This window comes from Myotis nattereri (genome assembly GCF_964212035.1).
Source record: "Myotis nattereri genome assembly, chromosome: 2".
NCBI classification, from domain to species: Eukaryota; Metazoa; Chordata; class Mammalia; order Chiroptera; family Vespertilionidae; genus Myotis; species Myotis nattereri.
Window position 1 is genome coordinate 32,528,141 of NC_138076.1, and position 26,831 is coordinate 32,554,971.

General features: G+C 40.8%; 1 protein-coding gene across 1 annotated transcript in view; it reads right to left on the minus strand.

Annotated features, from left to right (window-relative positions):
• Nucleotides 1–26,831, minus strand: part of MYO16 (myosin XVI) — a 418,102-nt gene that overhangs the window by 380,223 nt on the left and 11,048 nt on the right. The window contains exon 2 of the mRNA XM_081084505.1: nt 358–428. Coding sequence (XP_080940631.1) covers nt 358–428 — 71 coding nt within the window. The remainder of the gene's footprint in view (nt 1–357; nt 429–26,831) is intronic.

Here is a 26,831-nt window from a genome sequence, read left to right on the forward strand (position 1 = left end):
GCCACAAGCAAACTATTGTTATTTGGAGCAACAAAACCAACTAATAGATGTAAAAGGATGATTGCCTAATACTCTGTAATTGATTCAATATTCTCTTGCTTATTTGTTGAATACTATTCATTTACAAAAGCATCTTCTTTAAGGCAAAGACTCTCACTCCATTTGCAAAGGCATTATTTACAAACTATAATGCAAGTAATTCATAAATATAAATGTATTATCAAAGACTTTTAATTTGAAACATCCTTTTTCTGATCATCTGTCAGATGTACATCTTGCTACTGAGTTTTGACCCCATAATTGAGTCTCCTTGTCTTTGGTGTCACCCACACTTATATTGGTCAACACAGTTCTTACCAGATGGAGCAAGGACCCTCCTGAGGAAACGGGAGTGTGGGGGTCCACCCCCTCCTTCAACAGTCGAAGTGCTGAAAGAATGAAAGAGGAGAAGAGAATTATAATACATCTTTCTTCCACACTCTGACCTAAAAGTTACAGGATCAACTGTAACCAGACATCACATGGTACATCTACTTGCTGACTTGGGTATCTTCCTTCTCCGCCATTAGAAAAGTCCAGGAAGGCAGGGTCCTTGGAAGGTAAAGCCTTGGAAGAAATCATAATAACTTAAGATATGCTGGTGGCACCTTCTGACTGGAAGAAAGTAGCAATGACTTGAACAACTTCTGATTAAAGTGAAAGAAGAAAGTGCTAAGCAAGACTGCATCTGAACATCAAGAAGACAAAAATCATGACTACAGAAGCAATACAAAACTGTGTCACAGACACTGAAGACATTGAAAGGGTTAAAGATTTTGATCATCTTGTTTCAGTCATCAGTTCAAATGGATATGAGAGCCAAGAAATTAAGAGACGGCTGAGACTTGGAAGGCAGCAATGGAAGAATTGGGGAAGATCATGAAGAGCAAAGATGTGTCATTAGAGATCAAGGCTAAGATCATCACACCCCCATGTTGCCAATAACTATGTATGGAGAGTGGAGTCACCATGATGGGATTAGTGCCCTCACAAGGAGATGAAGAGTTGAGAGCTCCCTCTCTGGCCACGTGAGGACAGAGGAGAGGGCATCCATCTGTAAACCAGGAAGACTGGTCTCACCAGGGGCCATATCTATTGGAGCCTTGATCTTGGACTTCCCAGCCTCCAAACTGTGATAAATAACTGTTGTATAATCCCCCCAGTCCACAGCAGCATGAGCTCAGACATAAGAGAGGGTCCAACAAGGGCTAGAGAGGGTCTCTTGTTCTCATTTTCTGTTTAAATGTAGATTAAGGATCATTCCAGAGGGGTGGCTGCAGTGAGGGTGCATGGCTTTGCTGCTGGGTTTAAAGAATGGACTACCCAGCCTGTGGCTTAATGGGATTGCAGAGAGAGGGATCTAAGGCAGCACTAACTGCCAAGGTGGGGCTGAGCCACCATGTCCAGGGAATCCAGTTTACAAAGTGCAAAGCATTGACGGTAATCTCCACAGAAGCAGGGTGGACCATAGCAATGTGCTGCGAATGCTCAAGGACAGATGAAGATATAGATGTCTAGATGTGGAGATAAATGGATGGATGGAGGGAAAGATAGATGGATAGACAAATATGTGTTTATGAATGTATTACACATGTTACTGATATAAAGGTTCTGTAGTTCACATTTAAAAACATTAATTAAATATAAAATAATTATTATAAATTCCACATAGCCAACTGATTCTCACAAAATGTTCGTGTGTATTTTTAATTTTACTGAACTCTTGGATCCACAGGCAATCCATGGGTACAATTAATGAATGTATCCTTGATGTCTGGTTGATATTTTCATTGACATTAAAGGATAAGAGCCAGAGGTCCGAAACTATGGGCATAGGCAGCAGACTAGATCCAGCCCTGGCCTGTTTTTGTACAGCATTTGAGCGAAGAGTGACTGCTACATTTTTAAAGGATACATAAGAAATAAAAAGCAATAAAAAAATTCAAGAATACTCTGCACCATAAATTCTGCATAGCCCCTAAAGTTTAAAATATTTACGATATAGCCCTTTAAAGAAAAAGTTTGCTGAGCCCTGAGTAAGATTAAAGTGAACCAATGAAGTATTTCAGAACATTATTTATTTACTAGCAGACAGATACGCAAAAATTTGTGTACTCGAGGGGGTCCCTCAGCCGGGCCTGTGCCCCCTCACAATCTGGGACCCTTCGGGGGATGTCCACCTGCTGGCTTAGGCCTGCTCGCTGGGGCATCAGGCCTAAGCTGGCAGTCAGACATCACTCTGGCAGCCCAGGAGCCCTCTGGGGATGTCCACTTGCCAGCGGGGAGCAGGCCTAAGCTGCAGTCGGACATCCTTAGTGCTGCTGAGGAGGCAGGAGAGGCTCCCGCCACCACCACTGTGCTGGCAGCCATCAGCCTGGCTTGTGGTTGAGCAGAGCTCCCCCTGTGGGAGTGCACTGACCACCAGGGGGCAGCTCCTGCATTGAGCATCTCCCCCCTGGTGGTAAGTGTGTATCATAGTGACCAGTCATTCACAGTAGTTCTGCTGTTAGGGTCAATTTGCATATTACCCTTTTATTATATAGGATAGAGGCCTGGTGCATGGGTGGGGGCCAGCTGGTTTGCCCTGAAGGGTGTCCCGGATAAGGGTGGGGGTCCTGCTGGAGTGCCTGGCCAGCCTGGGTGAGGAGCTGATGGCTGTTTGCAGGCTGGCCACACCCCCTTCAGGGTGGGAGGCCCTACTGGGGTGCCTGGCCAGCCTGGGTGAGGGGCTGATGGCTGTTTGCAGGCTGGCCAACCCCCCCAGCGGGGACCCTCACCCCATGGGGGTGTGGCCAGCCTGGGTGAGGGGCTGATGGCTGTTTACAGGCTGGCCACAGCCCCTTCAGGGTGGGAGGCCCTACTGGGATGCCTGGCCAGCCTGGGTGAGGGGCTGAGGGCCATTTTCAGGCTGGCCACGGCGGCAGGCTGGAAGCCGGTATCTGGGATTTATTTATCTTTTATAATTGAAACTTTGTAGCCTTGAGCGGAGCTCAGGACCAGCAGGGCAGGCGGGAAGCTTGGCTTCCTCCATCACTGGGGGCTACCCAAGCCTCCTGCTCACTCCAGCTCCGTGGCCGCCGCCATCTTAGTTGGGTTAATTTGCATATTCACTCCTGATTGGCTGGTGGGTGTGGCTTGTGGGCATGGCTTCTGGGTGTAGCGGAGGTATGGTCAATTTGCATGTTTCTCTTTTATTAGATTAGATCAATGGTTCTCAACCTTCCTAATGCAGCGACACTTCAATACAGTTCCTCATGTTGTGGTGACCCCCAACCATAAAATTTTCGTTGCTACTTCATAACTGTAATGTTGCTACTGTTATGAATCATAATGTAAATATCTGATATGCAGGATGTATTTAGGCAACCCCTGTGAAAGGGTCGTTCGACCCCCAACGGGGTCGCAACCCACAGGTTTAGATCAATGACCTGGGCGACATGTTTGCTGAATCAGACAACTAATATTGAATAACGTGATCATATTTCATCACATTTTTGTGCTGTTCATACCATCATGGCTACTGACAATTTTTGAATACAGCCTGCATCATTAATATTTACTTCATCATTTCATCAATTCTAAACAATCAATTAAGACAATAAATCAAGCCCTGATTTGTAGTTTCAATTTCTGTGGTATAATCCTCCCCACCATGTTTGATTTTAAGCTACCAATATATTTCTAAACCCGTAGTTGGGAAAAGACATGACATACCTCACAATGATGTGGCGTTTCCACCACACAGACATAGAAAAGTAAATAACTTCAAAAGCATAAAGGAGAGAAAAATGTGATGAACTAATTAGGAAGTATTAAGTTTTGAGTTTGTATTATTTTGTTTTTAATAAAATCCACTTAGTTGTAAGTTTACATGCTTAGTTTTTAATATAAGTTTAGTTTAACTATTTCACAACGGATCCACAAATTCCTGAAATTTTAACAACTGGCTCTCAGGGGATGCAGGGTAAGCACCAGGACACTCCAGGCAGCAGCTGAGGTGGATGAGGAACATTTTCCAAGAATGTTCCAGAATGAGGACACTACAGGCAAGCACTCCAGAATTTCCTTCTTGCCACAGTGATAGAGATGGCTAAGCCCCAGCCCTTCCTTAATCTAGCCAGACATCAGCCTACAGTGAAAACTCTGAGCATTTCTTTTCTTAGAAAGAAAGCCTATTTTCTGAAAGAGCTGTTTACATTGCCAGGTGGAACTCATTCAGTACCTGGACATTGACTGGTTTGCCCCTGGATATCTCAGGAGGAAACTCAACAATAAGATAAAATCCACTATTAACAACATAAAGAAACAATGGAGAGTCAGCTAAATTCCATGCCTTTGCTAAGGGTTAAAAACTGGACATCATAAGGTACCTAGATATCTATAATAATAAAAGCATAATATGCTAATTAGACCGGAAGTCCTTCCGGATGATCTTCTGGACAAAGCCGGGGCTGCAAGGGAAGCCGGGGTCCCCCAGTGCCTGCTGGCAGCAGGAGGGAGCCCTGGGTCCTGGGTGTCCGCCTGAGGGAAGCACAGGTTCCAGGTGCCAGAGGGAAGCCGGTGCCGGCAGCCAGGGGAAGGAATACCTACTCTTGCATGAATTTCGTGCCTCTGGCCTTTAGTAAAGATATAATGAAGAAAATGCAACCTGTGTCATAATTCACTTAGAATTTTGAAAAAGTGGCACATTTTTATAAAACTAACACACACTGAGCATTTTTACACATACTTAGGGTCTGATACTGCTCTAAGCACTTTAAATATAATAATTACTTCAATTTTTTAAACTCACATTGTAGATACCATAATTGTCACTGCTTTACTAATAAGGAAAGTAATGCTCTGATGACTATGTGCTGTCCCAAGCCACAGGATAGCATGGTGGATCTAGAACTTGAGTGTGGACTGTATAACTCCAAAGATTATATTCTTCACCAAGAAAATTAGTTTCCTTCTCACATCACATGACTGTTGAAAGTGACCCTTCAACTCTGAAACAAAACAGAAATCAAGATCCATTGTAATGCCCTCATAATTTACTAAATTTGTGGGATTAGGTTAAAATATTTTCTCCAAAAAGGTATGGGTTCATAGCAACCTTGTAATCGTTATGATTCAAATCACCAGTTTAGTGAAATGGCATCACTACTCTGAGTCTTCTTTCTGTTACAATAAAATCTGCAAGAAAACAGCCTAAGGAAAACCAGCCATCTGGGAACCAAACAGAATCATGAAGCTTAGGATTCCTTTTATAGTGTAACTGTTTGGAACTGATTCAACATTTATTATATATTTGTGGCTTCATCATCAAGCTGCCATAAAACTTCAAGATGATTTAAAATTTAAAAGGAACATTCAGTTGCCAATTTTCGGATATTGGGGTAAAAAAAAATGGACTAAAGTACACCACAAAATTTTGCTAAGGAGCTTTAATAGAACAGGCAGCTGTCCTCACTGAACGTCCCCACCATCACCACAATAACCAAACCTCATAGTCCACCTGATAACCAGCATTTATTTTCAGTCTCTAGATATTACCATGAGTTATCTGTGCTGGTGGTATAAGCACATTGATGATAGTAACTTGAGAGCAACTTCATGAAAGTAAGTGCTTTGGCAATCCTGTGAGCTGGTATGGACGTTCTATTGCATAGCAACTAGGACTGCTCTCACATAATTCTCAAGATGATGGTGGGTCTGTATACACAAAGATTTTACATTTAAAATCAAGAGAGGAAAGGAAGAGTTACACAAAACAAAACCATGGGTGCTAAATCTGTCATAGTTATAAGCCCTTCAAAAGGAAATTTCTAGAAAGAGGAAAAGACAATAATATGTAATAAGATGTTAGCAATTGGTAAACCTGGTTGAAGGGGATATGGGAGTTCTTTGTATTGTTTTCCCAACTTTTCTGTAAGTTTCATTTTATTTCTAAATAAAAAGTTACAATGAATAACAACTAAAAAATCCAAGCCAATGTCATTTTTTTTCCCTTAAGTGATAACAAAAACATCTATGTGAAGACTTCTAAAAATATGGATGTGAAAATTTCCATAAAAATTGGTAGTCTTGGACAGAACTTAGAAGACAGAACCAAGAAGACAGAACCTACACAGAACCTAGAGACAGAAGAACTTCGCTGGAGAGAACATGGCAAAAGATCCTGGACAGAAACTGGCAACAGAACCTAGAGACAGAACCTAGCGAGAGAACATGGCAAAAGATCCTGGACTGAACCTGACTATAGAACATGGCAAGAGAACCTGACTAGAACCTGGTGACTGAACCTGGCTGGAGAACCTGGACAGAACCTGGCTGGAGATCCTAAGCAGAACCTCTCTGGAGATCCAGACCAGAACTTGGCTGGAGATCCTGGCTCGAGATCCTGGCTAGGCTGCTGATCAACTGAACACTGTCTCCGTGTCCTTCCTTCTTCACCGACTCCGTCTACGCCTTTGGGAACCCCTGGACCTGCTGGGGTTGGACCCCGGCACTATCTTTCCTTCTCTTTTCCACTCTCTCCAAAAATCAATGGAAAAAATCTTGGGTGAGGATTAAAATAAAAAGTAGAAAAGAAAAAAAAATTGGTAGTCTTCTAAGAAATACTTTAAAGATGTATCTTACCTCATCAATGTCAGTAAAGAAGGGAAGCTGAAAGCAGTGATATAGAAATTATGTTATCAATACCGCAACATTTCCATTTGCTCCTTAACATACAAATTCCCTGCCGTAGTTAGAACTTGAATTTCAGGATGTCTAATAATGACTTGAGAATTTTTTAAAATAGATTTTACTAGTTCTTTCCTTCTCAACCTAATTTTCATTATTCTCCATGCCTCCTCCATCATGGAACTGTAATTCCACAGATATTCTGTATGTCTCCTTATGTACAGTCGCCCTATGAAGGGAAACAAATGAATGTTAAAGCTAAAATATTTCTCCCCCAAGAGCCAACTTTTCCACATTTGGGGGCTATTCTTTTTTTAAGTATACTTTATTGATTTCAGAAAGGGAAGGGAGAGAGAGATAGAAACATCAATGATGAGAGAGAATCATTGACTGGCTGCCTCCTGCATGCCCCACACTGGTGGTCGAGCCTGAAACCCGGGCATCTGCCCTGACCACAGACATGACCTCCTGGTTCATAGGTCAATGCTCAACCACTGAGCCATGCCAGCCAGGCAGGGTTTCTTGCCTTTATAAGAATTATACCTTATTCCCACTTTCAGTTACTCAGATGTGTTAGTATGGGGATTGGATCTAAAACTATGCATGTTAACAAAGCACTCCAGGAGGTCTGGTGCAAATGCCACTAAAGACACTTTGAGGAAAAACTGCTAGGATTTAACAATTTCAAATAATTACCCATGAATGTCTCTCTTGGAGCAGTAGAACCAGCAGTGGCAGTTAACAACTCATGGTAGACTGGTTCCCATTTATTTACCATGGAGCACAATACCCTCTAGGTTCATCCTTGCTTTACCACTGAGATTCTGGCCCCTCCTGCTGCCTGTACTACTGTATACCTCAGAACACCCAATTTATTCTCAAAAAATATATCTATAAATATATATTTAGTTAAACTTACTGGACCTGAATCTTGGTTTAGTGGAGTGATTTGAGAAGAGAGGGTCAAGGTCTTTGTAGATGGGAAGGCCTCAGGTCAGAACACATCCTGACCTGAGCAATAATGCTCAACCCTCCCTACGATGTAGAACAGCTAGTAGAACTTTTTAAAAATACAAATGCTCAGGTTCTGTCATCAAATTCTTAAATTCAGTCAGTCCCAGATGTGCCCATTCTATATAATAAAGAAGTAATATGCAAATTAACCCTCACGCCCTCACAAGATGGCTGCCTACAACCAGGCCGGCAGGGGAGTTAGTGAGGGACAACCAAGCGACTGAACAAGCAGGCTGAATGGGGCAACCAGGCCAGCAGGGGGGTTAGTGAAGGACAACCAAACGACTGAACAGCAGGCTGCGTGGGGCGACCAGGCCAGTAGGGGGGTTAGTGAGGGACAACCAAATGACTAAACAGCAGGCTTTGTGGGGAGACCAGGCTGGCGGGGGGCCTGTGAGAGGCAACCAGGCCGGTGGGGGAGCAGTTGGGGGCAATCAGGCCAGCAGGGGTGGGGGGGCAGTTGGGGCTGACCAGGCCAGCAGAGGGGGGCAGTTGGGGGAAACCAGGCCAGCAGGGGGGGCAGTAAGAGGCGACCAGGCCAGCAGGGGGGGGAGGGGAGTAAGGGGTGACCAGGCTGTCAGGGGAGGAGCAGTTAGGGGTGACCAGGCAGGCAGGCAGGTGAGCAATTAGGAGCCAGTGGTCCAGGATTGTGAGAGGGATGTCCCGGATTGGAGAGGGTGCAGGCTTAGCTGAGGTGACCCCTCTCCCATGCACGAATTTTGTGCACCAGGCCTCTAGTCTATATGTGTTTAAGGTCAAGGCATCTCAGTGATTATAATACTGGGAAGGGTGGGCAGCAGTGCAAATCAGTATCCAAAGCACTGTTTGGCTTGTTTCGATCCCACCCTAGCAACGATCTGAGTGGGTCTAATACAGCCGTGGGCAAACTACGGCCCGCGGGCCGGATCCGGCCCGTTTGAAATGAATAAAACTATTGACAAAAAAGACCGTACCCTTTTATGTAATGATGTTCACTTTGAATTCATATTAGTTCACACGAACATTCCATCCATGCTTTTGTTCAGGCCCTCCGGTCCAGTTTAAGAACCCATTGTGGCCCTCGAGTCAAAAGTTTGCCCACCCCTGGTCTAATAGGTTTTTAAGTTCACAGTGAGTATCTGCCTGAAATCTATATTCAAGTGAGTTGCTCAGCCATACCTTGAGTGGTTCCTTCTAATTTGGTCAGGTCCACATGCATCAGCGGGACACTCACGGTTGCTACAAGCTACTCTCCTGAAAAGGAGACCTATGAGGATTGGGTATGTGATCAGAGCTGCATTAGGGTCCAGACTTAGCAAAGGAACTACAGACTAATCAGCTACATGCACTGGAGAATCAAGTGGGCAGAAACCCACCTCAGCTGCACTGACCTACCAGGCTTTGGGCAGTTAAAACTAATTTCATGTTACTTTGTAATGGGTTTAAGATTGCTGCTTTGCTACCCAACTTGGTAAAAACTGGACCTGACTTAAGCCTGGAGGTTGTTAAGCCCAAATACCAAGATCCCCATTGACAAGCTGACTCAAAATCCCAACCCAGTAAGCAGGTATGACTAATGCAACAACAATCCAGTGAGTGTCTTGTATGTGCTAAACACTATCTTAGAAGTTGGAATTGTGAGAGAATATATATATATATTTTTTTTAAATCCTGTCCTCATAGAGTTTATAATGTAGTGGATTGTGGGTATAGAAGTCAAAAGACAAAGAAGAAATAGTTATACAATAGAGGGCTTTGCAATTCTCAAATCAGTGGCTGAATATCCTGAATATATTTTTGAAAATTATTTGCCATTTTTATCTTCAAATATTGCTTGTAACCAACCCATTCTCTATCTTCCCCCTTCAAGGAACTCACTGACCTGCATGTGAAAAGATATTCCAAATAAGGCTATTATCAAACTCACCTATTCGACAGAATTTCTAAAATATATTACTAAGGTATATATGCCTGTTGGGAATCAGGAATGGCCTCTGTACCTAAACCAATTCTAAATCATTAACTCTAAATATCCCCAAACAGACCTCAAGTGACAGTTTTATGACAACATAAATTTAACTTCATTGTATTTCTTCAGACCTTGATGCAGGAACAGTAAATCCAGAATGCACACAGTATAAATACATGATCCATTTTTTATTTTCTCTCTATATATGATCCTCTGTCGATTTATGTTACATAACTTTAAAATGCTCTTATTTATATGCCACTGCACTGCACTAACATCTTTGTAGGAAATCAGATAAATATACTAGTACATGTGTAGGTTTCATTCTGAACTCTTTAATCTATTCTTTCATTTACTTGTTCATTTTTTGATAAATCAGAATTGCATATTTTTTTGTAATTTTTATTGTTTTACTTCATACTAGAAGATGGTATTAAAATGTTTGCCATCACTGTTAAAATAATGAGTATTAACATTTAAAAATGCTGGTTACTAAGTAATAACTATTCTTTGGTAAGTCAAACTACCACAACTAATATCACTGAGAACAAAAATAACTATCCAAGGGAGAAAAGGGAACATGAGATATCCCAATGCTATTACATATCCCTATCAAAATTCTAAGGGCCTTAAAAAAATGAAATGCTGATTAAAATTACAGGGTTCCCTAAATAGCCAAAAAAATCTTGAAAAAGCAAGAAAAATAAGATAGGATAATTCATACTTTCCGATTTCAAAACTAACTGCAAAGAAATAGTAATCAAAACAGCCTGGCACTGACATAATGTAGACATATGGATCAAGAAAATGGAATTAAGAATTCAGAATTCATAAACCTATCTCTTCCAACAACAGTTCTATCTTTTAATGGAAGAAGGAATAGTCCCTTCAACAAATGTGGTTTCTGGAAACAACTGGATGGCTTCAAGAATAAAAATTAAAAAAAAAAACAACAAGCATTGGTGAGAATGGAGAAACGGAAACCCTCAAATTGTAGGTGGAAATATAAAATGGTCAGTGACTGGAAAATAGTCTAAAAATTCTTCAAGCCCTGACTGGTTTGGCTCAGTGGATAGAGCGTCGGCCTGCGGACTGAGGGGTTCTGGGTTCTATTCCGGTCAAGGGCATGTAACTTGGTTGTGGGCACATCCCCAGTGGGAGGTGTGCAGGAGGCAGCTGATCAATGTTTCTCTCTCATCGATGTTTCGAGCTCTCTGTCCCTCTCCCTTCCTCTCTGTGAAAAATCAATAAAATATATTAAAATAAATAAATAAAAATTCTTCAAGATGTTAAACAAAGATTACCAGATTAGCTAGCAATCCCATCCCTAGGTATAAACCCAAAACTATTTATAACAAGTATTCCAACAAATACCTGTTCATGAATGTTCATAGCAGCACTGTTCACAATAGACAAAATATCCCAAATGTCTATCAACTGACTGATGGATAAACAATGAGCGAAATATCTGTATAATGGGATATTATCTGGCCATAAAAAGGAATGCATGCTATATGATACATATGAAAACAAACATTAATTAACATTATGCTAAGTGAAAAATGTCAGATGCACTAAACTATATATTGTATGGTTTCATGTATATGAAATATCAAGAAAAGAAAAATTTATAGAGAGGAAAGTAGATCCATGGTTATCTGGGGCTGGAGAGGAGAGGAAATGAAGAGTGACTACTTAATGGGTATGTGATTCCATTTGGGGTGATGATAATGCCTTGGAACTAGATAGTGGTGTGGACACAACCCTGTGGATATGGGAAATGCCACTGACTAGTACTCTTTAAAATAGTTTAAATGCTCATTTTTATTTTAGAGGTATTTTATCACAATAAAAAGCCATAACCCCCTACTGTGGTGTTCTTAGATATTATAACTTTCTTAAACCATTCATACTTCACTATAATTATGTTTTATAAAACCACATTTGCAGAAATCTAAAGTCAAATATTTTTGAATGTACAAATCCTATTTGTGTTTTTCAATAACTCTGAGGTAGAAAGGAATAAATCTGGGGGATAGTTAAGTCTTCTTATCTGTAGGATATTCATTTTTATTTTTATCCGATGTGCTAAAATTATGTATATTTAGCTCCAAGGATGACCAGTAAGAATAGTTTTGAATTCATAGGTTTAATTTCAGGTCACATAGAATAACTCAATAGAGCTGTCCTATCAGCACCATGGATATCACTTCTTATAGTTTTCAACTCAGCCTCAAAAAAACGCATAAAATAAAAAAGAAGAATCTATTATCTTTTGAGACAGCATGGAGGGATCTGGAGACTGTTATGTTAAGCAAAATAAGCCCAGTCAGAGAAAGAGAAGTATCATATAATCTCACTCATATGTGGAATCCAAAGAACAAAATGAACTGATAAACAAAATAGAATCAGAGACATAGAAACATGCATGGAACAGACTGTTGAATCTCAGAGGGAAGGTAGGAGGGGTAGATGAGTGGGTGGGAAGAGATCAACCAAAGAACTTATATGCATATTTACATAACTCATGGACACAGACAATAGTGTGGTGAAGCCTGGGGTGGGGGGTGGGGGGGGGGGGTTAGAAGGGGTCAATGGGGGGTGGGGAGGAAAGAGGAGACATCTGTAATACTTTCAACAATAAAGAGAAATTAAAAATACAGTAAAATCAATAAGAGCATATTTTAAAAACACACAGACATGCTTAGTTGTACTTGACCCAATATTTCCAAGTTTCTATTTCAACAACTCCCTTTCCTTTTGAGTCTCATTAAATCAGTACATTTTTCTCTTTTATACTCGGACCAATGCTCCATTAAGCATTTATAACTGTTGTCCCCTGAGAGGCCCATGTAGAAAAATATGTACCTCGTGACACATTAAGGCAGACAGATAATAAATGCTGCCTTTCAGAAAATTATCCATTCCAATATTAATACTTGCCAGAGGCCTCAGCATTCAACAAAATCAGGTGAGCCCTCCCCATCCCAGACTGCTCATGACCATAGAAGCTGCCAAAAATTCTATTAGTTAGGTCTTCACATGGAAAAAAAAACAAAAAAAAAACACCCTACAAATGCAAAATCAACATTATTTAACATTCTTGCATGTTGAATAATTTAAGTAAGAAAATTTCAAATTATTTAAGCATTTTTTTAAATCCAGTATTATGCACACCAAGTTTTGCTAATGAATATCAAATACCTCAGTCACAGAGGTGATGAGGAAATTTCTGTTTCATGAAAAATCAAGGAAAGATAAGGCATGCATGATGGATGTCATTCTTTATAGAATATAAAGAAATCATTTCCTAGTGCCCAAGTCTGGTTTAGCTTCAATCTATACTGAGCTTTTATATATGATTCCTCATATTCTTTGTTTAAAAATTCATGATTAAATTTGAAGAGAAGGTCAAAAAAAGTCAGAGGCAAAGGTAAAATGAGTCAGGCTTCAGGGATATGTCAATATATTGTAATTGGAAGGGGTGCCTTTCAATGAATTTAGAAACACTAAAAATAAACCTGCACGTGTCCTAAAAGTGGTACTTCTTGTGTTGTCACCTAGTCTACCTCTCAAGCGAGGCCCTGTCCCATGTGGAGCGTGCGTCCCTAAAAGTTCAGAAACGTGACAGTGATAATAGTCTCAGCTCCTTTTCTAGTCTATTTCTGTTTATTAAATAGGAAACCAGATAATAGTGTGGACTGCAAAAGTCACCTTGCTTCAAGCAAGCAAACAAACATACAAAAGATAGGCTTGACTAGAAACTATAATGATTAAGCAAGTGGCAAAAATTACTGAGTAAGTACGTCCTCCATATCTTTGGACTCAATGAAATAAATCCTTATTTTAAAAGAAACAATAACCACAATGACCAAATGATCTGCACTCTGTGTCTCTCCTCCCCTCCTCCCCTTCTCCCTCTCTGTTTTTCTATACTACAAAATCAGACCACACTGGTTTTCTGGTTTACCTCCTTACTTAAAATAATGTAATCTAATAGGCAAAAGATTGGCAGACAATATGAAGTAGGACTTTTCTGCAATGAATAAATGAAGTAGAGTCAAAACACCACTACCCTGTGTCTCACACTTTCTTAGATTACTGCTCAACAGTTATCTGAAAACTAGTGTCCCAGTGCACAGATTTGTGCACATTGAAAGGAATTAATTAGAAGAAATATTTTTTTTTTAAATATATATTTTATTGATTTTTTACAGAGAGGAAGGGAGAGAGATAGAGAGTAAGAAACATCGATGAGAGAGAAACATCGATCAGCTGCCTCCTGCACATTCCCCACTGGAGATGTGCCCACAACCAAGGTACATGCCCTTGACCGGAATCGAACCCGGGACCTTTCAGTCCGCAGGCCGACGCTCCATCCAGTTACGGCTAGAAGAAATATTTTAATATTGCTATTTGCCCTTTCTCTATAATGGAAGTGTCAACCAAATTCACAGTCGACAATAACAGATCAAAACATATACGTGCGTTTGGCACCAGCGAGAGCTTTATATGTATCACGCATGTGTGAGTCAACTTAAGTCTTTTATAGATATAGAATAAACTTGCTTAATTAGACCTGCTTTCTAATTTAGCTAAACTTTTTCCAGCCCAGTGAAGCACCCCAACTTCTCTTTCAGGTAATTGTCATCAACACGAAGCAGATTATTATTGTAGATCACACAGGGAGAACAAAGGGTAAAATATTTAACTGTAGCAGTGTTTGACTATATTCTGCGCAGTGAGAAAACCTGAAGTCATTTTCAAGTTCCACTATTTCTTACTTCTTTTCAGTTGGGTCAAGTTTCTAAACTTTCTAGATCTCCATTTTCCGACTAATGAAAAGAAAATAGGATTCTACCAAGTCTCCTATCTACCTACTCCAGGACTTCTGTGAGGATCAAATGAGATGAGGCACGAGAAAATGCTTCACAAACATTTAGTTAAAGTGTAAAATGTTTGCACATAGCTAGAAAGCAAGTAGTGTTCCTGGGCTGAAGAAACTGCAGGGAGGCTAGTCGCTAGGGAGAGGAAGCCAGGTGTTGCTATGTGACATCATTACCCAGTGCCCACAGTGACCATTTCTGAGCTGGGCTGGGCTGTGGGCCACATTTTGTGCCATGGGGTCTCGGTAGCATTGGCAGCAATTTGGTGGGCTGTCGCTCTGGGGTGGTAGCGGGGCCTGTGTCCCACTTGTGGGAAGCCGAGTGTTGCTTTGTCAGCACCAAGTCCGCAGTGCTGTTTCTTTGTAAATGGCCAGTGTGCATCATGGCAGCTCCTGCCTTGAGTGTCTGCCCCATGGTGGCCTGTGTGTGTCATAGCGACCGGTCTGATGGTCAGAGGGACACTTAGCATATTAGCCTTTTATATATATAGATATGTAGAAAACAGAACTATATCAATATTTTGCACATCTAGATGTTGTAAACATTAAAAATTGACTCTAATTTAGATATTATAAAAGCAAAATTAAAATCCTGTATAAATAATACATTACTTACTATCTTGCCATGTTAAACTATTCAGAATTTACAATTAAAAAAGAATTATAATTTTTCAAACAAATGAGAATGGTGAGTCAAGACATATAAAATGCTTGGTTGCATTATAGTGTAGTAGTGATTGCAGCATTAATCCTTAGCTATGTGAAGAACTAATATACCTGAACTGAAACAACCTTTTCAGGAATGTGCCGGGGTCCAACCCCAGCAGGTCCAGGGGTTCCCAAAGGCGTAGACGGAGTCGGCGAAGAAGGAAGGACACAGAGCCAGTGTTCAGTTGATCAGCAGCCTAGCCAGCATCTCCAGCCAGGATCTCCAGCCAAGTTCTGGTCTGGATCTCCAGAGAGGTTCTGCTGTTTATTGTCTTGTTACATCCATATTTATACCAGTTGATTTTAATCCTGTCAATTTCTATTACAAAGGTTAGGGCGTTTCTTATCTCCATTCCAGGGAGTAAAGATTATGTAGCTTAAGCATGATTGTTTGTAGTTAAAGTGATTAACTACCCGCCTGGCACTTAGTTAAGGAGTTTCATCCCCTCCCTAACTTCAGGGAAAAATCCCTACCTGGGGAAACAACCTTTCTCAGAGAGGTGACCTTGGTTAAAACACACAGTGCTAAGGGGAGCAAACATATTAAGAACAGTATGCTATATACGCCAGGTCCCTTGAAACATATGCTGTGCAGATGTTTCTATCCTGCAGCGACTGTGTCAAGCAGCAAGGATGGACCCGCTTCCGTCAGGAATGTGTCCTTTGGGGCTATGATTTACCTGTTAAATGGTGTTTTGTTTTTTAAAAACAGAAAAATTTCCAAGAAAATGTTTCTATCTTTTCAGGAGCATGGCATATTACAAATATTAATATGGTAAAGACAGAAGTGGAATGACTTGACATTTGGTCACAGTGATGTTTTGTTACCCAAAAGAGTAATGGAGGCAAAGTATTAGGTAAATCTGTAAATCTGAGAGATTCACTGCCAACTTTAAGATAAGAATTTAGTCATTAAATATCATTTATCCTATTTTAGGAAAACTTTGATCTTATGAAATCGGTTAAACACTTAACTATATTTAAATGCATTTTACATTAAATTTATTGATCCAGCTGCCATCTGATTAATGGCATGAAATAAAACTCCCTGTGATTTCAATGCCCCTCCTGCCCCATAACACTCTCATCACTTCCATGGCTATGCAGCAGCATATTGGGACCACACCACCCAGAGGAACTCACAGAAGTCCACAGGTAGAGGGAATGTGTACTTCAAAAAATATCTGTAAGAAAATCTGATACAACCTGTTGCCCTTTCCCTACATCAACTCAATAAAAAATCATTACTACAAATTGATTTATTTTCCCCCAAAATTAGCCCATTATGCTGTCTCATTTGTTAAGTAATCCTATCTCATTTTTCTTAGATTCTCTATCATATATTCACTCCTAACAGACATCATTTTACAATCATTGCTTAAAAATATTTCAGTATTTCTGCCTGACACATATAGTGCTCATCATTGCTTCAAATTTTTGTCTGATATATTTAATCCTTAGCTCCTAAGGTTATGAAAAGTTTCATTTTTGTACTAAAGTAGAACCTTGTGTTTTCAAGTCATCAAAGATTTTTAGATTATCACATACCCAAGGTTATAAAAAAGGGGGTTGTAATAAAATGTCTCTAGAGATTATATATGTGTAATAAAAAAAAAACACATTTAAGCTTCAAACTAAGAAGAAGATAATACTTTTATTTGTATTGGACAAAAAGACGTAGCAACTTTGAAATATTTAATATATTGGAAGCTATAGTCTAGAGTACAGCTGACAGTGAAGATAGGCAACTATAGAAGATTAAGGGATTAAAGAGTTAAAAGGACACACACAAGTGACATCCCTACAGGATTAAGAGACTGAGATGACAACAGGGAAGCAACAAGATGTAGCAACAGAGGAAATATAAATAGTACAGCAGTTGAGTCCAGTGATAGAACTGCCAGAGTATACCAGAGAGAAGATGAAGAAATGGATGTTCCATCAGCCAGTCCAACCAGAAATTACAAGTCAAAAATGGAAGACGGCTTTAAGATAAAGCCTCTCACATACAAAAGCGAAAATGTATATGGAATTTTACAGAATGACTAGAGGCCTGGTGCACAAAATTTGTGCACTCGGGGGGGGGTCCCTCAGCCCCCCTGCACCCTCTTGCAGTCCAGGAGCCTTTAAGGGACTTCCGACTGACAGCTTTGGCCCGTGCCCTGTGGGGAGCGGGCCTAAGCCGTCAGTTGGACAGTCTTAGCACTGCCACGAAGTTGGAAGAGGCTCCTCCTCACCAGCCATGAACCCAGCTTCTGGTGCACTGACCACCAGGGGGCAGCTCCTGCATTGAGCGTCTTTCCCCTGATGGTCAGTGCACTTGTCTATTCTTTAGAAAAAATTTTATTTTTTTTTTCCTCCCACAGAGGTTTTTGTTTACTCTCCCACCTTAATGAAACAAAGGGTATCTTCTAGTTGCTATTTCTCCAGGTAGGATCTTTAAACAAATAATTAAGGTAAAATGAGGCCATTAGGCTGGGTCGAATCTAATCAAACTGATGTCCTTCTAAGAGGAAGGGATTAGAACACAGATTCACATGGAAGGAAGGGTGACTGTGTGAAAACACAGAAAGGTGACCATCTGCAAGCCAAAGAGAAAGGCCTCAGAAGAAAGCAAACCTGCTGACATCTTGGTCTTGAATTTCTAGCCTTCAGAATTGTGAGAAAATAAATCTCTGTTGAGCCACCAAGCCTGTGGTAGTTTGTTATGGCAGCCTTAGCAAACTAAGACAACTGCTGTCACACCAGCCTTGGGTTCTGAAGGCTCTCCCAGGCTTCCCTGGGTCTTTCCCCTTTTTCCTTTGCAGGCGTTTACCCCAAAAATTCTGGCACAATTAATCTTATTTTGGTATCTGCTTTGCTGTGAACCCAAACTAACATAGGCTCCTTGAAATGAGAAATCAACCAAAATACACCTGTTATGGACTGGATTGGGTAATCCCAAAATTCACCTGCAAAAGTCCTAATGCTCAATGTGACTATATTTGGAGATAGGACCTTTTTAGGAGGTGATAAAGGTTAAGGAAGGTCATAAGAGTGGGACCCCAATCCAATAGGGCTGGTATCCTTATAAGAAGAGACTTCAGAGAGCTCTGGTGTAGAGGACATGAGAGATGGTGGCTGTCTGCAAGCCAGAAAGAGGCCTCACCAGAAACCTATTTTGCTGGAACCTTGATGTGGGGCTTCTGGTTTCCAGACTATGAGAAAATTAATTTCTGTTAAAGCATTGTGTTATGGCAGCCCAAGCAGAAGAATAAAACACCTTTCCTGCTTAAGACTATCTCACAAGGTAAAAAAAAGAAAAGAAAATCCTCCACAAATTGTACCTGGTTGTCATCCAGTTCACACCCTTCCTGTGTTTTGGAAGAAGGCAATCCATCTTAACTTCTCCAGAGTTTCCAAAAGCATAAAGCATGTTACTCCCTGTCATTTTTCCAACTTGAAAGGAAATTCAGAGCATAAACCCAAAGCCCCTAAATTCTCAGGTTTAACTTTAAGCCCTGTCTTCCTAAAATTCAAATTAAACATAAAACTGTGTTTGTGATCTTCATTTTATTAAATCAAGAAGGTAATCTTGTTTTCTTATAGAATTAGTTTAAAATGAGAAGGAAATCAAGGCAATTATAAAATCTATGTTGTCCCAGGGTATTTGAAAATGGCTTCTAGAACCACTCAGCTGGAGTGAGCTGGAATTATGGCTTCTAAATCATGCACCAATTCTGCATGACGCAGCTCATTTATCAGACACATTTCTTGCTTGTAGATGCTTCCTGTGAGAGTTTGGTCATGGATTATGATGTACGGGTATTTCCTTTTTTCATATGTGCACACGTTGCTAAATATATCAGAATGATCTGTGTTTCTTATATTCAGGGGCTACTACAGTGCAAGGAGGAAGAAAGGAAAGGAAGTTTCTACTATGAGTTTACCACAAACCAGCAACTCTGCTTAAGGACAGAAAGTAACTGAAGACATAATCCTATCCCGAGTTGTACAATGTAGGAAAGATAAGACATCTGTATTAGGAATTATATTCAAAGGCAGATATGAATAAAGGATAGATCCATGAGTAAAATGCCTATGAGAGTACAGAGGAGAAGTATTCTTCTTTCAGTTTAGGAAATCAGGGAAGATTCCTGAAGGACAAACTATTTAATTCAGGCTTGAGAGATGAATAGTCTATAGACATTTTGAGATGAAGATAAGGATAAGAAATGGAGTGAGGAAACACAGAGGACAGGAAGCCAGCTTTTATAGTCAAAGCATGGCAACATTTCTATCAGACCAAATTCATCATGTTCACAGGGATGATTGTGACATTTGAGACAGGGCAATGTCTCAAATGAACTAAATGAACTAAAGAATGTAACAAACATGCCTGGGTAAGAACCAGAGAACCATTAGAATCGAACTAAATCCCCAGCATGTATCAGAATCACCTGGAGAGATTGTTAGAGCCCAGATTCCCAGGCTCACTCCGTTTCTGATTCAGCAGGTATGGGGCATGGCCCAGGAATCTGAATTTCCAATCAACAACCAAGTGACAGCAATACTGCTCTCCTGATATCCTTGTCTATGATGCAAAAAATAGAGACAAAATAATTTTGGAATATTAAAATTATGGAGGGCCATGAATGACAACTAAGTTGTAGGAAGAATAAGTCTCTGAAGACAAATGCCTAACTACCTTCCTACTATTCTATTCAAAACTCAAAGAGAGAGAAACAAAAGCAGCTGCATAGCTTTAGAAATCTCTTATGACCCTCATGCAGGAGGATCAGAGAAAGCCCCTCTAGTTATGTGACATTGGAACAGAAAGAGGTAAATGAATGATCCCTGCAGAATACAGATAAAATGTCAAAAGACTGTGAGACAAGAGAAGGGGAAGCGTTTTTGAGAAAAGGTAAGAAAGCTGGAGGGGCTCAGGAAGAGCATCTGAGAAGGAGCATGTGAGTAAGTAAGATCAGATAATTGGCTGGAGTAGGGCAGGAGGGGGAGCAGATGTTGTAGGGTGTCAGTGTCCGTGACTAGGGTTTCAGATACCATCCCAGTGAGCCAAAATGATGTAGAGGGTAAGGTTAGGAGCGGGGTGATGTTGCAGGAGACTACTTCCACTAAACAGGCAAGAGATGGTGATGGCTTAGACAAGAGTGCCACAGCACTGGTGAGAGATGGTCCGATTATGAAGACTAGGAGGTAGAGCCAATAGAATATATTCAAGGATCAAACGAGAGTGTGAGAGAGACATAAAGGCGTCAAGAAAGACTCCAAAATGTTTGACATGAATAACTGGTAGAATGGAGTCATTCACTGAGTTGGAAAGATGGAGGAGAAGATTGTCTTGTCTGGGACAATCAAGTGTATGACGGTGAGCAGGTCTGTATATGATGGCACAGGACATGCTGTAGAGAACTCTTACATGCAGGGAAAAGTTCTTGGCTAGGAATAAAAATTAGGGTTTGTAGTATACACATGTCATGGGAGGTAATTTGTAGAGAGGGAAGATAGATATAGAAGAGCTCTAAATTCTTGGGATATTATGGTATTCAAAGTTTGAAAAGTTGAGGAGCATCCTGCAAAGAAGACTGAAAAGGAGGGACCAGTGAGTTAGATATAAAACAAGGAGAGAGAACAGGTCCAGAAGTCAAGAGACAAAAGTCAAACTGAGGAGGGAGACATGATCAAGGGTGTCATGTGTGCTTTTAGTTGCCTGTGATGGGGATGAAGAAATATCTGAGACCTTGGCAACAAGGAGATCCTTGATGAGGGTAAGAGAAGGTAGCAGGTTTGGTGGTATCAATGGGAAAAAAACCCATTGATAATAGGAGTGTTTTCAGAGACAATGGAGGTGAGAATTAGGACACAGTGAGTATAAACGACTTGTTTTGAGGAGTTGTTTTATGAAATGAAAAGGAGTTTACTTTTCCTTTTCCTTTTAAAGATATTGCAGCATTTCTCATCCATGGAAATGACCCTGTGCTTTGGATAATGAAGAGGGCAACTGGAAGAATGATGATCTTGAGAAGGTTAGAGGGAGTCGATTTACTGGGTAAATTGGAACCTCATTGCCAATATGCTACTTTATAAAGCAGAATTTGTAAAATTCTCTTTCCTAGACATTTTCTGTGTATTGAAAAACCTCAGAAAAAAAACTCTGAACTCCGTTCTATTAGTGCAAGCAGTAAATGACTTCTCTGATCTTACAAATGACAAATCCACGTTTCCCTGTAAAACGTTTTACTTTGGCGTGTATTACAGTCATACTGTCAAAGGCATATATGATCTACAGATTGTTGTGCGACTGCCCTGGTGCACTAAGCAGCAATCTGGGACTCTGACAGATTGTGCCTATTTCCCATAAAAATTACAAGTCATTTTTTTCTCTTTTTTTCTTAGACTGTCCTGAGCACAATGAATCAGAAAACTCCTGGTTTACACCAGCAGCAATACTGTCTAAAATTTGATGGATCAGAGCACTTAGCTGCAGCATTAATTCAGTGAACTCAAATGTTTGTTTTTTTTCAGTTTCAATTTAATCAAACTGAAATTGTGTGGAGTAGAAATTACAGATTTCATGTTGTGCCATTAATTCTTATAGACATTCACCTCAGTCAAAAGAAAACACGTCTAAGAAATAACATCATAGGGGGGCAAGAAATTGACATAGAGAAGTGAAACTGTACAACCATGAAACATTTCATTGAACATACCAGAAACCCCATCTGCCTTCCTCTTCCCTAAAATATGAAAACTAATGGGTTAAAATTTTTTAAAAAGAGAGAAAAAAAATGTGCTTTTTAATCCAATGTTTCTCCTCCATTCATTTTCTTATATTAATGTAATGAAAGATTTAAAAATGTAAGGAATGACACCTAAAAGATTAGTTAATATTTTATGTTCTTGCCCCTATGTTGCCATTCCTTTGGACAACCTGAAAAAGGCCTAGATCATTATCTGTGGGGAGGAAGGAGGTACCAGCATCCACACTGGGAATCTGGAGATTCACAAAACCTACAATGCTCATGGACAACTAACACATTTTGGTAAAAACACATCCTCTCTCTCTCTTAGACTCAAACTGCAAAGCTCTCTACATAGCACTCAAGGTCTCTGCAGAATGATGTTGACCTCCTCAACCCCAATCAGATCCAATTACTTGCAGTTCTGAAATATTACACTCTTGCAGGAAGTCAGGCCTTTGACAAACTGTAGCTTCAGTTTCCTGACATAGAAGAGACAAGAGATGCATTTCCTTTGTCCCTTTCACATCCCACTCCACTCCAACTGCACTGCCCTGGCCACCCATCTACCTTCTGCTACAGACATTAAATACTGAAGGCCTTTCTTCGCTGGGCTGCCTCTCCTTCTACCAGGTTGCAGATATCAGGCTCTATTTCTCGTGATATCCCCAATACTTAGCCTACCTCTTGGCATGCTTAAAAGAGTGAGTCCTTAATTTTGAGTGAACGAATGAATGAAATGTGTTGAACGTTGATATGTTCATGTCACCACTCACTAGGTGCTATTACAATTTATTTGTAAAAACTAAGAGAAATAGAATGGCATGCTGAAGATGAGGAGGCTGAAGTAAATAAATACTGGTTTCAACGATTTAAAAAATTTCCTGACTTTTCATTTACAAGAGCATCAGGAAAAATAATTTACCCTTCAGTCAATTATTAATTCCAAGCACTTATACTAACCTCCAAGTTAGTTTAGATTTAAGAGGACACTGTTAATGAGTGTTCACAACTGCCCAATACGTACTTACTGACATGACTTGACCAAATTCTACCCAGCCTTCTCTCTTCCTGCAGGCTCATCCTCATGTTTAAGCATTATGGTGCTGGAAATCTTCCCTTAACAGTTCACTCCAAATATAATCCAGCCACAGACAGAAAGATGTCCCATTAACCCACCCAACCATGCTGTCTGCGCACCCAAGCCTCGCTGCTGCGGCCGGAGCAGAGAAGCCAAACTAAAGGCCTGGGTCCCGGGTGCCAGAAGAAAACCGGTGCTGGCAGCCAGGGGAAGGAAGGCCTATTGTGCTAATGTTGGTGCAACGGGCCTCTAGTTTCCAAATACGGTCATATGCATAGGTTCCAGTGGATAGTAATGTTGGGGGGAAACACTATTTAATCAGTACCTCATAGGATTATTTTGGAGATTAAATTTTAAAATGCATATAAAATGTTTAGAGAAATGACTGGCACATCTATATATATAAAAGCCTAAGCAATCAAACTACTGGTCGACCTGTCGCTATGACACGCACTGACCACCAGGGGGCAGATGCTCAACGTAGGAGCTGCCCCCTGGTGGTCAGTTCACTCCGTGGGAGTGCTGCTCAGCTGACCAACCCATTCTGGCAGCCCACCAGCCTGGCAGCAGCCACTCACTCCTTCAGTAGTCCTGCAGGTCCAATCTCCAGAGAACAGGCCAGGCACCGAAGGACCGGCACCTTTGACACAATCCTAACAACACTGCAGGCCTCCTGGAAGTTGGCCTCAGTCACTGCTACTGCTTCTCCTCCCAAGATGCTCTATAAGGAAGAAATGGTATAAAAGTGGCCGCCAGGTGGATCCCGACAACCTGAGCAAATTTCAGCAGGACAGATCTGGATCCTGGTCTGGCAAGGGCATCCCACCACTCACCTGGAGGGCCAATGACATTCCGGCTTCCCCCACCCCCCTCAAGGCGGGCGCCAGAGCAGGGCTCACATGAGCCTCACCCGATTGAGACTGAGTGGGCAGGTGCAGCAGGGCTGGGATGAGCAGGAGAGGCAGACAGGAGTGGCAGGCAGTGTTGGACTGCTGGTTTCAGCCTGATCTCCACAGGCCACCCCGAAGGACCCCACCCATGCACGAATTTGTGCACCGGGCCTCTAATATTTATATATACGTGGCATATATATATATATATATATATATATACACACACACATAGCAGTCCCCCCCTTATGTGTAGGAGATACATTCCAAGATCCTCAGGGGATGCCTCAAACCACAAACAATACTAAATCCTATATATACTATGTTTTTTTGCTATACATAAATACCTATGATAAAGTCTAATTTATAAATTAGGCACAGTAAGAGATCAACAACAACTGATAATAACATAGGACAGTTATAACAATGTACTGTAATAAAAGTTCTGTGAGTTGGGTCACTCGTTTCAGGGGATCTCTTGCTGAATGAAGTCTTCACATAGGCTCAATGCTCTCTGGCACAACGCATTGTCAATCAGAACATGTTTTCTGTTCTTGTCTTCCACTCACAAATGTAATGCCTTTTTCATCTTAACTAAGCACTTGTTATGCACTGTGGCCTCAACTTGCAGTTTGAGGTGTGACAGCAAAAGTAGCATGAGTTTGTTTTTCCTTCTTCACAATTTCACAGGTAGCAGATTTGTTCTTACCATTAAGCTTAGCAACTCCAGAATAACATGTTTTTTCTTTCCTTATTAGGTTGAAACTACACCTTTTCACTTACAGGAAGCACTTTACAGTTTCTCTTTGCCATATTTGACTTGCCAGCATCCCTACTCTTAGTTTAGGGCCATTATTAAGTAAAAAGAGGTTTACCTGAACACAATCACTGCCATATTGTGAACAGCTGATCTGATAACTGAGACAGCTACTAAGTGCTAATGTACTGTGTGGATATGTTGGACAAAGGGATGACTCACATCCCAGGTGGGAGGAAAAGGGACTGTGTAAGATTTGATCACACTACTCAGGATGGCATATAATATAAAACTTATGAATTGTTTATTTCTTGAATTTTCCATTTAATATTTTCAGACTGTGGTTGACCTCCATAATTGTACCATGGAAAGTAAAACCATGAATAAGTGGGGGCCACATTGCATATGTGTGTGTGTACATATATACTGTATATATCCTATATAATACAGAGGTAATATGCAAATTTACCATCACACCCTCGCACAAGATGGCCACTCCCATGTGGTCATAAGATGGCCACCACAAGATGGCTGGAAGGGGAGGACAGTTGTGGGCAACCAGGCTGACATGGAAGGGCAATTAGGAGTGACCAGGCCTGCAGGGGAGGGCAGTTGGGGGGCGACCAGGCCGGCAGGGAGGGCAGTTAGGGGTGACCAGGCCAGCAGGGGAGGGCAGTTGGGGGAAATCAGGCAACAGGGGAGCAGTTAGGCGTCAATCAGGCTGGCGGGGGAGTGGCTAGGAGGTGATCAGGCTGGCAGACAGAAGCGATTAGGGGCAATCAGGAAGGCAGGCAGGTGAGCGGTTGGGAGCCAGTAGTCCCGGATTGTGAGAGGGATGTCCGACTGCCAGTTCAGGCCCGATCCCCTAAACTGGAGGTCCAATATCCTCGAGGGGTCCCAGATTGGAGAGGGTGCAGGCTGGGCTGAGGGACACACACCCCCAGTGCACAGGCCCTCTAGTATATATATATATATATATATATATATATATATATATATATATATATATATATATGTATGTGTATATATATATATATATATATATATATATATATATATATACATATATTCACACATATATATTCACACATTGTCCTAGCATAGTGATGGCAAACCTATGACACGTGCATCAGAGGTGACACGCAAACTCATTTTTTTGGTTGATTTTTCTTTGTTAAATGGCATTTAAATATATAAAATAAATATCAAAAATATAAGTCTTTGTTTTACTATGGTTGCAAATATCAAAAAATTTCTATATGTGACATGGCACCAGAGTTAAGTTAGGGTTTTTCAAAATGCTGACACGCTGAGCTCAAAAGGTTCGCCATCACTGTCCTAGCAGAAGAGAACAAATTTTTAAAATGCTGTGAATTTTTTATATTAATAATGCGAATTTTTCCTTTTCAATCCATTTCCAAAGGAACCATCCAATTTCTGTTTCTCCTCATCTATGGTTATAGTAATGCCCTGAACTTACATGCCTATCTTCAGTCTTTTCCTCCTCAGTTTCATTATAATTTATATGATTGCCCCAACAGTCAAATACCTATGCTTGTGTCCCATGTGAAACCCTACTGTGATCATCTTTGAACCACATGCCAGTCACAGTTATTAGTTAGCCACTCTTTACTGCTTCAATGCTATCCCTTAGTTCCATTTCAAATCATAAGGGTAGCTAACATTTATTATGCATGTAACAATATGTGACAGATGCCATTAGAAGTTCTTTGCATGTATTAGCTAACTGATCCTCACAGCTGCTTATGAGAGGTTTGCCTCTACCTCAACCTTATTTGCAAGATAAGAAGGCACACAAAGCCTGGTGGGTGTGGCTCAATGGTTGAGCATCAACCTATGAACCAGGAGTCAGGGTTCGATTTCCTGGTCAGAGCACATGCCTGGGTTTCAGGCTCAATCCCCAGTAAGGGGCATGAGCCAATCAATGATTCTCTCTCATCACTGATATTTCTATTTCTTTCTCTCCCTTCCTCTCAGAAATAAATAAAAATATATACTTTAAAAAAAGAAGGTACAGCAGAGAAAGCACCCTGTCCAGGCACACAGCTCATCAGTATTAGCGTAGGGGTGGAACTCATA